This window comes from Thermobia domestica, chromosome 10 (assembly GCF_964235325.1).
Source record: "Thermobia domestica chromosome 10, izTheDome1.hap1.1, whole genome shotgun sequence".
Taxonomy (NCBI): Eukaryota; Metazoa; Arthropoda; class Insecta; order Zygentoma; family Lepismatidae; genus Thermobia; species Thermobia domestica.
This window is the reverse complement of record NC_137463.1, coordinates 14,216,851-14,234,444: the sequence shown is the minus strand read 5'-3', so window position 1 is coordinate 14,234,444 and position 17,594 is coordinate 14,216,851. Positions and strand designations below refer to the sequence as shown.

Genomic DNA, 17,594 nt, shown 5'->3' with positions numbered 1-17,594 from the left:
GTGACAACTTTCTTCCATTTGGAACCCGCCAGGTACTTTCCATACAGTTTCCTGCAGTTCAGCTGACCTTTGGCAATATGACGCGGTAGCAGGTAATGTACACGGGCCTTCCGCACAACTTCAACCTGAGGCGCTTGCGAATTGTTTTGTTCATAGTTGACGGTGCGAGATAAAATCTGTGGCCCATATTACATTGCATCGGGGAATTTACTTGGCGCGCCAATCAACGGATCCCCCTTAGCACTACGGGTGTCACTCTGCTTGTAGCCCTTCTGGTGGTTTTCCTGGGTGAATGTTTCGCAAGGGGAGCCTGTTGTGTGTAACGGGCCACACCAGCTGTCACAGTAGTCACCCCGAGTGTTAACCCATTCTTTCGACACTGTTTCACAATGCGTACGTAAGAAAACAGCATGGAAAAGGACCATTACGTAAACTTTCCAATATTGATTGATTTTCAGCGCCATTTGGTAACACTCACTACCAACACTCATGCATCTACAAGGTCAGACATAACAATGTTCCCGCCAGCAAACTCAGTTCCAGCATAATACGCCAGGTGGCAGCATCGAATCGAAAATGAGCGGATATACACTAAACAACTTTCTGTACAACATATTAACACTTAACGTATTCATCTCCTCACTTTTTCCCAAACCACTGTACGTAGAAGGGAAAGGTTACTTCTAGCACACGCCTCACTGGCCATAGCGCCCCTATAACTTCTAGCACACCCCTCACTGGTCAATATTACTTACCGTAGTACTTTATTTAAGCTATACTGACGGCGCAAAACTTTATAGTTATATCCATAAAGTATACTTATAGGGGCTATAACTAAACTATAACTATAACTAAACTATATCTAAAACTATAATTAAACTAATACATCTACAACTCTTCTATCTTATAATGTCCCCAGGGCAGGGTAGTTATTCCATCTTTTAAACACATCGTTTATCATCTATACAACTTAATGCTAATTTATTTACTCCTATGCTAAATATATCGTGCCTATAGCTCCTAATTAAATTCATCTTCTTATAATACTCCCTTTGATCGAACAGTCTTTGTATTTGTTAAATGTAAGTTCTCTATATACAGCACTCTTCTTAATACCTTTTGCTTTTTTACATTTTTCTTTATCGAACCTACCTTTAAAGTCTTTACCTGTTAGACCCATTTGAGGTGCTTTTATGGAGTACAACTTACTTCTTAAACCTACAAACTCTTCTATAATTGTACCTTTAACCTCATCCTTCATCTTACCAAGTATTTTCTTATTTATCTGGGGTATCTTGTATCTGTTATCTTGAGGGCAATCACTTGCGTCGAAGTAATCAATATAATTTTTCATATCCTCGTATACATCTTCTGTTTGAATACGGCAAATATAACTATCCGTGTTTGTATAACATATTTCGATTTTGTCTTGATATTTTGGCTTCATCACATTATAATGGAAGTCGTACATTAAATACTTTGATATGTCTAATATACTCATTCCAACATATATTGGTTTATTGAAAGTCAATTTGGTTTTATTCATTATGAGCACACAGATTCTCTTCATAAACAATTCTATCTTTAAAATTTGGTTGAGCAATTAGTTTCTCTACTCTTGCTGGATCACATTCTATTTTTATAGGCTTACATCTCTTTCTAATATTTTCCATTGTCTTCGAATATACTCTTATTCATGAGCTTACAGAAGTCTTTCTCAAAATCATTTGTTGCTTTAGTTCTCATCTGTGTGTTTAAATCTATATAATTCTTTAACCAATCTGATTGCCCAAACTCTATTACACGATCTATTTTCTTTAATTTCAATCCAAATAAGACATTGTTTTAAGTTTCGTTAGTGAATCACGTATTTTTCTTTATCCTAAAGAGTTGTTAATAGCTTTGATTGTTTTGAACCAAGTGAACATATATTTTGAGGAGCTAATGGATAGTCTTTGTGATAGCATGTAATTCTTTTGGATACTCAAGATCTACTTCTAATATATAACCAGTATTGGAATTATCTAGTATCTTTGTAAAATATATTTCTTTTATTTCTTCCTCACTTGACCATCTAAATCCTTTATACGGTGGGCATTGATTCATTGACCATCCATACAAGTTGTTTGCGTCAAAGTACATAATGTAAGAATCTTCTTTATTTTCATCATAATCTTCCATATACTTATTGTTTGCTTTTATATGCCTTTTAGACCGTTGACTAATTCCACCTCTTATACCTTTCTCTATCATCAAAATCATATCATAATCTGTTAGTAACTAGTTTTATATTATAATTCGTGACGGGTACATATAGCCTCGTTGCTGACGTCCCCATTAATCCCCTTACCCATACTCTAGTTTTATATTTGTTATCTTTAACATTGCATCCAAAACTAAACCAGGTGCTGTCATATACCACGCTGGATCAAGGCCATAAGCTTTAAGACATGTCTCTCTAAAGTTCTCAAATACATCTGCTAATAACACATCATCAGTTTTTAGATATAGGTCATGGTATTGTCCGAGATTATTAACTTGAAATGTTTCTCATACTTTCTTTGCATGCTCATAGTCCTCATCATTAATGTGCTAGTAAGTATGTTGAAGAATGCTTCCTTTGGTGGTAATTCTCTGTTTAAACTTATTCCAGTCACTAACATAATCATACGGATAAACATCTTTTCTTATTACAAGTTTGAATTCTTCTTCATCAGGATAGAAGTGTTATGTATGAGTCATTTGTTCTCTCGTTAGGTTTGATGATAATTTGTCTAAACTACATGCCATAAATCTAAATGAATCTATAAATTTTAGTTTGATAGTTCCAACCTTTTTACTGAATGATATATATCGTTTCGTTATTAGATATTAAATCTATTTTTTTCTTTATTACATCCTAGCTTTTTTATAAATAAATTGGAGTCGTATTTTGTTAAGTTATGTACAAACACTGGCACAAACTTAGGTACTTCAACTTTTAAATTGCAATTATTACATAATGTAGCTACAAACTCTTCAGTTATATGATCGTGATGTTTAACTTTGTGATTCTCAGGAGTGTATTCTATTTTACAGTAAGAGAAGTATTCAGATTCGTTGAATTCTTTTATCTGTTTACGTGTTAAAGGTAGTTCGTTATTTTGTTTATATATATATATATATATATATATATATATATATATATATATATATATATCTGCTATTTCTTTGGCTTCTTTCTTTAACACTCTTATGAACGTCTTAGCCGCATCTTTAACTCTATACACAACCGGATCTGTTTTACTTCCATCACTTTTTACAATATAATAACAGAACCCAGATGGCTTATGCTGTTGATATTTTTCGTATATGATTCGTCTTCTGGATAACATTCTTCACAGCCCATAACCTTATGCAGTAAACATTCAAAATCAACATAAATCACAAATGGCATTTTCATCGTATATTGGTAGTTCTGAAATTAACATACGTATCTTTTGGTGACATTTCTATTTTAACAGCTTCGTGAGTACAATCTTTCTCATATTTATCTAATGCATCTTGTGAGTAAAAGTATAACAAGCATCTATCACATAAGTATTTTCGAGCTCTCTTTTTAGTTGACTACTAACTAATCTACTTAAGTCTTTAATCCAACAATAGTGTGTTTTATTTTCTTCTTTTACATAAAAGATTCATATGAATTTTATTTTTTAGTTTTTAGTACGATATAAAACGTACACCATGTATTTTTTGTTGTATGTATAAATGTTAAACGATATATCGAGTCTTCTTTTACTTTTTGGGATGTCACTTAGTTTTACAGAACAATCAATATGTTTCAAATTTTCTTCCAAGTCTCTAAAAACATGTTCGTACATTGATGGTCGTTGTGGATCCTTTTCAATTGGATATAATGCAGAGGCAATTGAATGTAAGAAACATTTTTCATCTTTGTTCTTTACATTAATAACAGTCTTTTTCCTTTTAATTTCACCTGGTAGTTCTATGTATGATGATCCTCTATATGATCCATATTTATTAAAAGCTAACTCTAAGTAGTTTATATTCATGAGAGCCCATCCGGAACTTCTAGCTTGGAACTCATCCATTCTTGTTCTTAATATTTCTTTAGCATTAGTTTCGAATTCTTTTAGGTTGGTTGATTGGAATACCTCTTTGTTATTACTGTTAAAGTGAAAGTTCTGAATTTCATTTCCTTTCTTATATTGACAATTTATCAAAAGATTAGCTTTTAACGAACCATGTTTCTCTAAGCTGATCTTCAGTCTATTGTTGGTGTTGATATATAAGCCTTTGATGTTGATGTAATATATTGTTCTAGAGGATCATGTTCTTTATAATCTCTTTTAACACGTTTTTAATATTGATTTAAATACTGAATTTTCGAGCTTTACATCAATTGGTAGTGATTCAGGTCCCTCTGGTTTCAACTCTTCAAATACCTCTTCTGCAAATGGAAATGTTTGGGATAACTTTAATCTGTTTTGTTCGTCTTCATACTTTTTAATACGACCAATAAGTTCATCTTCATACCTATTAATACGATCAATAAGTTCTGCTTTCCTTAGTCGGGAATAACCTTCTCTTTACATATTATTACGGAAACGTCCTTAACTCTACTACAGTATGTTTAACTAAAGATTTCATCTTCTTGTTTTGTCCTTGTAAAATTTGATTTGATTTCATTTTTGTTATATTGTTCTTAACACTACTCATCTTATTTATTATAGAGCAGCTTCTATGAGATTCACAATGCTTCTCCATATTTATTATATAGAAAAATCTTTGAAAATGAAATTTATTTTTTATATATATACACAGAAAATCGTAATCGAGCACGTCACTTGCTAAACAAGTATTGTCTCGTACACCTGTATTCAATCGTATGTGTTATTATTTAGATGATAATGATGATGATTTCTTAATTGATGCTGAGTACGATACAGATGATATTTATTATGACCTAGATGATCTAGATGAAAGCGTTAATTTTGATAATCCTGATTAATTAATTTTTACATTGTTGTTGATATGTTAGATCATTTATTTAAAAAAGCTGTTAAGAAAAATAACGAACGCCTTATACGAAATATTATTGAGAAGCATATTATGAATTTGTCAGGTGAAATATTAGATACACTAACAGATAAGCAATGGTCTTATATGTGTTTTACTGAAAATGTTACAGAAGATTTTATACGTAAGATAAGGATAAGATTAATTGGGAAGACTTAACATACAATGACTTATCAGAAGATTTCATAAGCGAGTTTGCAGATAGAGTTAACTGGTTGACTATAATATGCAATGACTTATCAGAAAATTTCATAAGAGTTTGCTGGTAAGGTTGATTGGGGGATTATATCAAACAGAAAATTATATGAAGATTTTATAAGAAAGTTTGATGATAAGGTTGATTGGTAAAAGGTTAGCTCATGCTCACGTTTATCACAAGATTTTATTAGAGAGTTTGCTGATAAACTTAATTGGGATGATATATCATGGTTTCAAACTTTATCCGAGAACTTTATAAGAGATTATGCTGATAGAGTATGGTGGAAAGGGATTTTAATAAGACAACGTTTATCAAAAGCTTTTGTTTTAGAATTTAAAGATAAAATTCCTAACGACCTTCTGTTTATATTTAGCCACTATTTCGATTAGAGATGATACATCAGATTGCATCCGATGATCCGAAACCTCCAGAACCTCTTTCGCTTTCGTTATAAAATTCTCTAACTACTTCAATTGGTAATGTTTCATGTTTTATTAAAGCTAGCTGTGCAATCCGCTTAAATCTTTTAATAATAGTTTCACCATAAGGGAGGAAGTTAAAAAATCTAAGCATTGCGTTAACTTCAAATAGTTCACAAATAGACCATATTATCGACGATCTTTTCTTAATTACTACCATAACATTTCCCTGATATCCACTGTCTATAACACGTCCACATACATCTATCTGTTCTTTTAAATCCAAACTTGATCTAGAAAAGATTTTCTCAAACTATCCTTTTGGTATATCCATTTTAATTCCAATTTTAAGTAAATGTGTATGCCCAGATTTTATTCTTACAGTTTCGGAACAATAGAGATCATAACCAGCAGAATCTTATATCATAACTCTAGGAAAAACATTATATTCATTTAAACAAACAACGTTGAGAGACATAATACGATATTCATTTTTATGAGATAATTCGTAAAAGATTTCATTTTTATTAGGAAATTGCTGTTAGCTTACATCGAGTTTTACGATGTCGAGGGCTCTTACATTTTCAACTAGTTATCAAATCTTCTACCACCACCTTGACAAAATATTTAAACACATAATAACTAATCATATAAATAATCAATTTCTTTAACTAGCTTTTCTTCTGATAATGGTGTCCAAAACTCATTACCCTTACCTTTACGGATATCTAGTTCTTGTTGCATTAGATTAAACAGCTTACCAGTTAGGGTCTCTAAATTTTTCGTAAATGATCTCATGATTTGGATATTTCTCGTACGCTTCATTAAGAGGTTTGAATAAACTCTTCTGACATCTGATATCATAATAAGGGGAAAGGATCATTTAGTTTGTTTTTCTTATATATTACCAGACAATTGTCTATCGAATCGTCTTCTGTATACGGTGCTGCTGCTACTTTTAATTTTTCGTTTTGAATTCGTAAATTTTCCATTGATTGTTCGACTCTTGATTCTAACTTTTCGATGTTTTCTTGACATTGCTTAAAGTCTTGAGTGAAATAATCTTGAATAATTTTATAACACTTATAGTAAAAATCAATTGAAATCCAAAACGAGATACTTAATAATAATTCGTTTCTTACATATGTTCCTTATATTTTAGTGTTTGTTATGTCTTCTCCTTTTATTGTATATGAAGAGCAATCCACCGAATTCGTATAATCGCCTCTTTTATTATAATATTCTATCAGATCTTTAGATTGTTTATTTTCTAACGATTTATAAAATTTCCTTCCTCCACTTTGACATACCTTAAGCGTTACTATGACATAACTTAGAAGGGTTAAAGTATCCTGTCTCCTTATCTATAATCAATTTAAAATTACCACATAAACCGTACCAATAGTTATCTTTACTATATATAAAACTACATGAGCTGACATAAATTATTAAGCACTTCCTGTAGGGCTACAATGTTTAAATTTGGCATGATTGTAGCTTTCCGGAACTAACCGACAGGAAAATTGCCAAAAGTGAATATTTTTAACTTTTAGGGGGTCTAAAGAGGGGATGAAGAATTTTCCCATGTTATTTAAATGGGCCTTTTTTTCGACCTATAATCTCATGTGTTAGGTACTTAGAATTGGAATAAAAACTTGAAATTCGGTATGCTTGTACGTTTTTGTTACCGTTACCTGACTGAATCATCAGAAATAAAAATTTCCAACCATAGAGTGGTTTTATGGGAAACTGAGAAATCTTTCCCATTATTTTTATATGGGACGTCTTCTATACCCCAAAATGTTTAGACACTTCCGGCAGGATTAAAATCATGAAATTTGGCATGATTATAGCCTTATACGTCTAACTAACAGGAAAATTGCCAAAAGTGAATATTCTTCATTTTTTAGAGGTTTAAAGGGGGATGAAGAAATTCTCATGCTATTTAAAAGGACGTTTTCTTGAGATACAAAATCTTATCTTTTAGATAGTTGAAATATGAAAATAAATGATAAACTGTGGGTTCAAGAGGTGCGAGGCCGTAGGCCGAGCAAAGACAATGTGTGTGGGCGAAGCCCCCGTATGTGTAGATTCAGGAAATATGAAGAGCATGTTCACGAAATTCACTATTAATGCAAAGACCGACAAATAAGAAATGCGAAGGTCGTAAGCTGAGCAAACTCGGGGATCTGGGGCTGATCCCCCAACTAGCAAAGGCTAGTCTTTAATATGTTCGTAATAAACATCGTTTAACCTAAGAGAATTATCCATAGTACTCATACTTATTACAAATAACTTTGTATGGGCTCTAAGTTCCTGAATGATTTTTGAGCCCTTAACTCTGAATGTTTTTGATATTTGAGTCAGACCCGCGGGACCTTTTATAGGTAATAATCTATAAAAAGTCAAACACTACACTACATTATCTATCCAACTATTATGCGAATCATCAAACCCAAACCATTTAACATATACTTTATTACCTTTCTTACGCAATACTTTTTCAACAAGGTACTCACCTTTATATTTAGTTCTTAATAATTCTTGCTCAGAATCTTCCTTATACATCCTCGTTATCCAAATCTTTTATTCTATATGTTGGTGGATGGATGGAATAACCTCTTTAATAACAAATACTTCTGTTGACTATTTAGGCGTATATCCTTTCTCAAACAAACCTTTAGATTTACTCACACGAACGTAATCAATTTCATATTTAGGTTTAACACGTTTATATTCTCTCTTATACACTTTCTCTAATACTATTTGCTCATTCTTTTTATTAACTTCTACAGACTTTATACCAATTGTTCTATGTACTTTATTATTATACTCGCTAACTAATGTTCGTAATATCTCTGTCCATTTAAAATTCCCTTGCGTAGTAAACTTTTTCCACGTGTTTTGCTTAATAGTTCTGTTGAAGCGTTCTACGAAGGAAGCTTTTTACCACTAGTAAGTTGAGTAAGTTGAGTAATGATTGATATTATATTTCTTCATCAACTCTCTAAGGTCTGTTATAAAATTCTTTACCTTGATCAGTTTGTAAGTTAGTAGGTTTTCTCATTTTTGATACTGATTCAAACGCTTCTGTAACATTCTTCCCGTTCTTATCTTTAATAGTAACAGCAAACCCATATTTCGAGAACACATCAATAATCGTTAGTAAATACTTATTACCTTTGTTTAATTTGGAAACACCTTTTAGTACCCTATCCATAGTACCTTTTAGTACCCTAGTACACTATCCATTTCTACAAGATCGGCTTGCCAAAGATCATCAATTTCTTCTATACCAACACTTATCCTAGGATAGTTTTTTTTTTTTTCTTTCTTTCTTGCGGGCTTGTGAATTTCTTCTATAATGTCCCCTTTAACTCCTTTACCTTCTAGTTAATCTTTCTTTTTAACAAATTGAGTTTTATTAATTCCACATAAACTACACATTCCCTTCTTAATATATCTTGCATTCTTTGTTTGCTCTATTCTAATGGTATCTTTCTTTGTAACCGTTGATTTCTTACACTTAACACAATACATCATCATAATTACTATTTATTATACAGTTAATTATGAAAGTTCTCTTTCCATATACATAATAACAAATAATAATTGTCCTTCTTCCATAGCAGCGTTCCATTTTGGTTTAATCGTAACTATATTATCCTCGTTAAAGCTGAAAGGAAAATTTCCACTCAAATTATCATCACCTAAATGCATATTTAGATGGAATCTATCAGAATATGATTCTACATTCATCAGTTTACCATTATAGAGAAATTTGTAACTATTAGATAGATTGAATATTCTGAAAATTGGATTTTTAACACCTTTACTTGCTTCTTTGTTTGATGTTCGGAAATTTTGTTTTGTAACGAATTTATCTAACGCAGGGTTAAGTTGACGTAATGTTACACCATCATCACTTAGAATTGCATTACGTAAACAACTTAGTTGTCTATTTCCGATGTTTAGAAATCCATTTCCTATCAAAATCCTTAATTTAGTCGATAATTCTCATCTTATATCTAATTCATCTTTCTTTCAAGCATGTGTCCTGTAATGTTTTTAATGCATCTTCAAATTTGTTTGTATCACTTTCTAATTGACTATTTATTGATTCAAGCTGATGAAAAGTTACTACATCTTGTTGATCAATACCAATCAACTACATCTTATTTTTGAATTTAACCCATGATTCATTACTTCTTGTAAAGATTTTCTTAAAAGCTTCACGACTTACGTAGTATTGTTTGCGATTGGTTTCTGTTATGTATTTATCAAATTCTTCTCTCTTAATAACATTCATATACTCACTTTTAATCTTATTTATTTTATCTGCATAAGTATCTTGCAATATTTTTAGTTCATCATCAAATCTTTTTCTATTGCTTTCTCAATGATCTTATATTGATTCAATTTGTCTTCGGCTAACAACATCCTTTAATTGTTCTTCAGTTTCTGTTTTATATCTATCAAGTTCTTTCTTAACAAAATCACGTAAATTATATTTATCAAGCTCATCTTTCATATCATCTTCTAAATTATATCCATCAATTTCTTCTTTCTTAACAAAATTACTTAAATTCTGAAATAGTAGTTTTGGTTGTTCACCACATTTCCTATCAATAGCATTACCAAAGATATCCATTGTTTATTATATAGAAAATGGTAATTCCTAAGCTTACTTCTCGAAGCATGTTTTCAATACAATGTCAGTCTTTTCCGACCTTTTAAACTCAATATCAATATATATACACACCACGATTTCTTAATAGCCAATACAAAACAACTTCACATTTATGAAAGCCCTTCGTTTACCATAATAAAGTTCGCAAACGGTGTAATATAATTCTTCATATTCAAGTCTATCTGTTACGTGTTGTAAATTTATAGGAGTTTGATCTGTAAAGTCAAAGTGTATTAAATAAACATCATCATAATATTTTGAGTATTTATGTTTCTTTAGTATGTTTAATATATATCTTGCACTGAGATTTTATCTTTCGGTATATTTTTAAATTCTTCATCTAACATCATAAACAAACACCTCTTTTGGTATAAATCTATCTTGTAAACGAGATAATTGTAACAAATCTTTTTACAGTATTATACCACAATTTTCTCATACCAGCACTATAATAAGCATTTGTTCTTTCATCTATATAGTTGGAGTCATGATGATTAGATATTAATTTTCTTTTCAAATCTTCTAAGGTAATTATGGGATATAACTTCTCCAACTCTTCATCTGTATACAAAAACTTTGAAATAAACATTTTCCATAAATCATGAACGTGATATATATATTATTTTTATCATTTAAATCTATTTTACTAACCTACCCACAATACTTAAAATACTTATACATATCATCCGAAGTAAGTTCATGTTCACGTTTCACAAAATAATCTTTAATTCTATTATGTATACCTCCCATATTTATTTTAAACTTACTTTTATGAAGACAGTCATAAAAGCTATTATTTTTTTATTTTTTTATTATATACACTACATCGATAAAAAAATATCCATCGTTTAATAATTTTAAAACCTTAACACACAAATGTCCACAAATAACATAATTAAAATCTTGTATTCGATCGTCATTATAGAATAGATTTTGATTTCTAAGATATTGTATTAACAGTTTAGGTGGTACTTCTCCGTAAGAATCAAACTTAACATCTTTTTCTTCCCAATAACATATCCAATGTTTACCAATGTTTTCTTATTTATCTAAATTAACAGCACCACACTCATTTTCTTTAGGTTTTCTAGGTAATTCATCATCTCATAAACACTCCTCAAAAGTGCTTTATCTTTAGTTCTTTCACCAACCTTTCTCTATGTCAAAGTTGGTTAAGGTTTTAGTTTTTTGATTCTCTACCACCACCTTGTTTGGCTTCCATTGCTATATTATGTCGTTTTTATTCTTCTAATTCTTGCTTATTCTTTTCTGCATCAATAACTGGTTTAGCTTTAGCTGTTGATCCTCCTGCTAAAGAACCTAAAGCTCCAACTGCTACGAGCATAGCTGGTATCGTAAATATAAATCCACCAATATGTTAATCAGGCGAACTCCTAATCTTTTTTATTTGCGCAATGGTTAGAGTTAAATTCATACCTTTTCCTTCTTTCGTCTTAGCTTTATCACTTACTTGTTTCTTTGTTAATATATAATCAATCTTTAAATTCTCAAGTTCATTTTGAGGAATACAAAAACGTACAATCTTTAATAGAACACATACTTCCTATTTATTTAATAGAAAATCTTTGTACAAAATATGATTGTTGTTCCACCAAAATCAATTAAAGTATCATTCTCATCTGTTATTTTTATTTCAAATTCATCGATCTTATTTCTTGCTATAGGGAAAAATAAAGGATAAAAGGGTTCATATATAATACTATGTTTAAACTCAGCATTTGTTTTAAATGTTGCTATTACTCCTGTTTCTCTGAGTATAATCACCATCTTTAACGAACATACTATCAGCTATACTACAGTGAACGTTAATTGTATCGAAAGGATGAAACTTTGGTGATTTACTTCCAATATATGTTTCGTTTTTTGCTAATACTGGTAAATGCTCAAATCCAAAAACAGTATTTATATTTCCTATTACAAAATCACTATCGCCTGTTTCTATTTTTACTCTATTTCTTATCTGATCTTCTGTTAATGTTGTTTATAGATTGAGACTTTAAATAATTGTTAAGGCTCTTTAAACTGTATTGTCCGAATTGTATAGGTACTCGTTTATCTCCATATATAACCACTGTATTATCGGTAGCATTTGGAGTTAAAAGAATGCCATAAAATGCAACTAGTCCTATACTTAAATCGTTATTACTGTTATCTAATTCATAATGTAGTTTCTTTTTTAAAATAGAAGTATCGCTAATTAACTTGAACACCTTAGCCATTTATTATATAATAAATGAATGAATTTGATTTGCCTAAAGATATTCCAAGAGGAAAGTAATCAAGTTAATAGAAGATATCATTCGAAAGCAATAATTAAACATGTCGATACAGAAGATAAAAAGGAGTGTCTCAGCTTTTCCGACATCGTAAAACACGATGTCCATATTGATGTTAAGACGATTTTTATTAACGAACCTGGATTGTACTCGCTAATAGGCCACTGATCAAGATTTGTTGTCTAATAAATGAATAAGGTTAAGAAAGCTGTTAGTTGGGATGTGTGAGAGATGATTCAAGAAAAAACGACTAAGAAGAGGAATGGAGAACAACTTCATGAGTGAGAACCTGATGATATACATTGTCTTATTGCAGGTCCATCTGCTTATGGAAAAACATTTCTCTTATTTAACTTTTTACTACAGCCAGATTGGTTAAATAATAATTATTACTATATTTATTCTAAAAGCATGAATCAGCCAAAGTATCAGGAACTACCAGAACGATTTGAAGAAGCAGAATTAAAATTTAAGAAACAAACAGCAACATTTCTAAGTGATAATGACTCGATTGTACCTATTGATAAATGTGAAAAATACTCTAGTGTTGTATTTGATGATTATATTTTAGAGAATCAAGATAGTATCAGAAATTACTTTACAAGAAGAAGGCATAAGCATTTAGATTGTTTCTATCTTGTGCAAAATAGAAACTGTTACACTTCCTGCATTACCACCTGGACTTTTTCCCTGAAATGTACAGCTTGGGGGAGGTCTCTGACGAACACGGGAAAAGTTTCACCAGCAAATAGCTACCATGGAGAGGCGCTACAGTGGTAAATGGAGTGTGAATATGTTCGCAGACTTCTGTTCGAATGTGACACGCGAGACACCCTGTAGTAATTACAAGAGGAGTAGTAAAACCAAGTGACACGTAAGTGTTAAACTTTAACTTTTTATGCAATTTTATCTGCATAATTTATATTGATATTTAAATTATAACGTGCAAATTATTATGGGTGGAGAATAGTATCTTTGGGCGGATATTGAAACACCCCCCTCCTCCCTGAAAACTGGTACGTCCTGGAGAAAAACGGGTTACGGATTCGAACTCAGGAGCTCGAAACCTATAGGAATCACCTATTTTCGTTCGTGGGAGCGAAAAAAAGTTTCATTTTGCCGATCAATGTAATTATCCAACTGTTGAATTCTGTGTTTGAGTCAAAGATATTCTATATAATAAATAAATGGCTTCCTATTTAAACAAGAAAAATGATATTACTGTTTTAAGACCTGTAAAATTCCAAGATTTAGAAAAAGACAAAGCTTACGAAATCACATTATGGAAATTTATTCAAACACAATATACAGGTGAAAGAGTTTTAGTACATTTAGATGGAAAATATAAAATATTATTGCAACAAAGATACAATGAAGATACAGAGCAAGTGTTAAAAGGTATGAGAAAACATACCCTTTGTGGTTATGATGGTATGAAACAGTTAAATAATGGCTATTTATGCATCAAATATTTTTCAAAAATGAACCATTAAATTTTTTAAAAAAAAATTTACAAGGGAAAAGTGAGTACTAGTATGAAACGTCAGAAGAAATTTTTTCTTACCAACACATTCAATGTAATCAAAAACGTTCAGGAACATACTGAAATCGCGTTTGAGGCGCTGCTTATTTTCTTTAAACTATGACCAATGGACAGAGTTTAAGAAGTCATTGTTTTTCAGAAAACGAGATAAGTAGGAGATTTCACTATCAGTATCCAAACTTGTAATCATGTAAACATACATACAATTTAGGAAGTAAGTTTTTATGGTCATCATAAAAGATCTCAATCCACTTCTAAGCATGTAAGTTAATATCTACTTCTTGAACAATCTTATGTATATTGTGCCTTTAAATAATTGTTTATATTAAATAAATGACGATCTGTATAGTTACTCTAGAGATCGGACTTTTTTGACTAGTTTGTCTTTTAATAAATTATTTGGAATACCATTAGATAAGACGGGGGAAGACATGTATTGTTTTGCGTACGCGTTGTGGTTCTATACTAGTTCTGACTTAAATGAGTTTTACAATTTCTTACTCTTGGAGAAATTTCTTGGTAGACTCGATAAAAGGTTTTAGAAAGGCTCGCAGCGTATTGGGTTTTAAATTTATACAAACTCTAAAATAAATTAACTCCGGCTTTTGTATTGATTATTTTATAAAAGCGAACCTGCTCCCAGACTTATGTATGTAAACTCTGTTTGAGCCTGGGTTTTTTGCCATGTGCGCTATGGTCAGTGGTGTATTTAATAAGAGATGTTGAGCAATACCCGCAAACGATGTGCAAAAGTACTAATGAGGGATATGTCATAAAAGCTTATGTACAGAGCATTCTACTTAACCTCTTTAGGAATTATAACCATTCGAAAATGTGAGAAGAAGAAAAGTGGGCTAGAAGTTTTGCGCTATGTCATATATGCTGTATAACTTAAGAAAAGTACTGTGGTAAATAATACTGGTCAGTGAAGGGAGGTGTATAAGTACTGCAGTAAATAATATTGACCAGTGAGGAGTGCGCTAGAAGTAACCTTTCCCATCTACTACTATATTAAATTGGTTCTTCTGTTGTACACTTCCAACATCTTTTTCGAAACAAAAGATAAGCTTTGAAAAGGCAGAGTTTGGGGAAGTTTCTAGAATACTAATATTAACTTGGACTAACCATGGTACAGTCTATCATTTAATAATTGCGGATACTTTCAATGGTTATGGTATAGAAGTACCAAACAAAATCTTTCTTCTCGAAATAAAAAAATATATATATATACAAACATGCTTCTCTAATAACAGTAATAAACGCTGCACTCTTCAATAGCTCAACTTTCAGTTATTTGGATCAAAAGATCCAATATATTACAATCAAAAATTTTCTTGTAAGTCTTATATCTGGGCAAAACCAAAACTATCAGCTAACTCAGTATGGTGTGCTTATTCCGTAGAAAATACGAAAACTCGATTTAGGGATCATTCAAAGATTTTGTGGCCGTTCAATACTTTATACAGAGTGTCCCACAGTTTCTTACGAATTTACACTTAAGTAATTTATAAATTCGATTTTAGGGGTATTATTGTATTTGTAAGTAACTTCAGAAACAAAATTTGTGTCCTTTCTAAATATAAGAATAAAACCAGGAAGAAAGCATCTTTCTCTTGAGAACCTCAGGTTTTGCGGTGGTTTTTTTTCTAATTTTATAACTGACGAATTGCTTCTAATATTACAATGCCACGACGTAGTATTCGAGAACCTTTGAAGAATCTCTAACTGTTATTATGAACATTTCGGCGTTTCGGACTACAAATAAGGAAGGAAAAAGCATTTAAAACAATGTGGTAAAACTATCTTAATACAATTTTAAATACTTGAAATAACTGTTTGTTTAGTTTGAATAATGAAAACAACTTACCCTATACCATATATTCGTAAAGCAACTTCAATTACAAAATACGATGAGATGATTAAATCAATCGTATAAAACGCTTCAAAAAAACTAAATATACAGGCAATGGCCAGAGATATATGTATTATTATAAGCACCATTGTAAAAACACGCACATACAATCCTGTAACTATTCTACGTACTGTTACTTGGCTATACCTGAAACAAACAAATTTTTTTTAAATAAATATTTTTATCTTGAAAAGCTTAAAATAAATAAATAAATAAATATGTACATAAATGAACACTTGTAAAATAAAATAAACTAAAATAATAATAATAATAAATTAGGGCAAATAAATTGCTAATGAACTGTTTCAATGTCAATCGTGGATAGTTAATCATGAAGAAGAATATACTTTTATTTATTATTACTGACTAAGAAATTACGGAGGGGCAAAAGCGGCATCTATAAAAACCGGAAACTGGTTTATTGTTCCCACTTATTTGGTGATAATGAATTCTCTGACTTTTCTGGGATTTCCAGGTCAAGATTTACAAATTTCCAGGTCTACTTGGGTATATACAATGTAAAAAAACAAATATATATATATATATATATATATATATATATATATTAGTGGCGGATCCAACGGGGCTATAGTCCCCCTTTGAAGCTCAGGTATACACTAAATAAAATGGGTTCTAATCCTGCTTTACATTGGATAAAGCAGTGATATACTTTAGCCCCTCCCTTTATCATATCCTGGATCCGCCACTGTATATCTTAACGGTTTTGACGTGCTATTAATCATGCGCTCAGAGAGAAGATACGAAATGACGCACGTGCCATAGTTCGTCCAGTGCCGAAAAGAAATACAGGTATCGAAGCGGCTTGTTCGCACGTACTTGTTGAATGATTTTAAAGTAGGCCTGTCAACTGCCGCATCAAGTGGCTGCATATGCCAGGAATTTGGAGAAAATGTCATGAACGAATGCACCGTCAGGTATTCGTTCCAGAAATTTCGTTCTGAAGATGTGCGCTTTTCGGATGAACCTTGCAGTGGACGACCACATGTGTTTGAAGACGAGGTCCTGAAAGCAGCCACCGAGGAGGACAGCGGTCTAACGTTTGATGAACATGGAGAAAGGTTCTATGTTTCCGTTGAAACAAACTGTACCTACGGGGCCGCAGTGGCTCAGTGGTAGAGCGTTCACCTCTGGTGCTAGGGGTCCCGGGTTCGATCCCAGCCCCCGCCAAGTGAACTTTGTGGTGGACAAATACCGTGTGCGTGGGTTTTCTCGGGGTTCTCCCGTTTCCTCCCACTTTCTTCATTCCATCATTTCATTCATTCATCATTCATCATCACCGTCTCCTTTAGCCTAACCGGCATAACCGTGGGACGTAAAACTCACAATTTCAAACTGTACCTACCTGGGATACAGAAGTCATACAAGCTAAGTAAGTGGCTACGTCACACATTGTCGGCAGACAAAACAGGGAACAACGAGTGACAGTCTATT

At 31.7% G+C, this 17,594-nt stretch overlaps 1 protein-coding gene across 3 annotated transcripts in view; it reads right to left on the bottom strand.

Moving 5' to 3' along the window:
• LOC145662299 (phosphatidylinositol 3,4,5-trisphosphate 3-phosphatase TPTE2-like) overlaps window positions 1-17,594 on the bottom strand; it is a 113,536-nt gene that overhangs the window by 73,741 nt on the left and 22,201 nt on the right. For all 3 annotated transcript variants that reach the window (XM_081727724.1, XM_081727726.1, XM_081727725.1), the window contains exon 3: window positions 16,098-16,289. In XM_081727724.1, coding sequence (XP_081583850.1) covers window positions 16,098-16,289 — 192 coding nt within the window. The remainder of the gene's footprint in view (window positions 1-16,097; window positions 16,290-17,594) is intronic.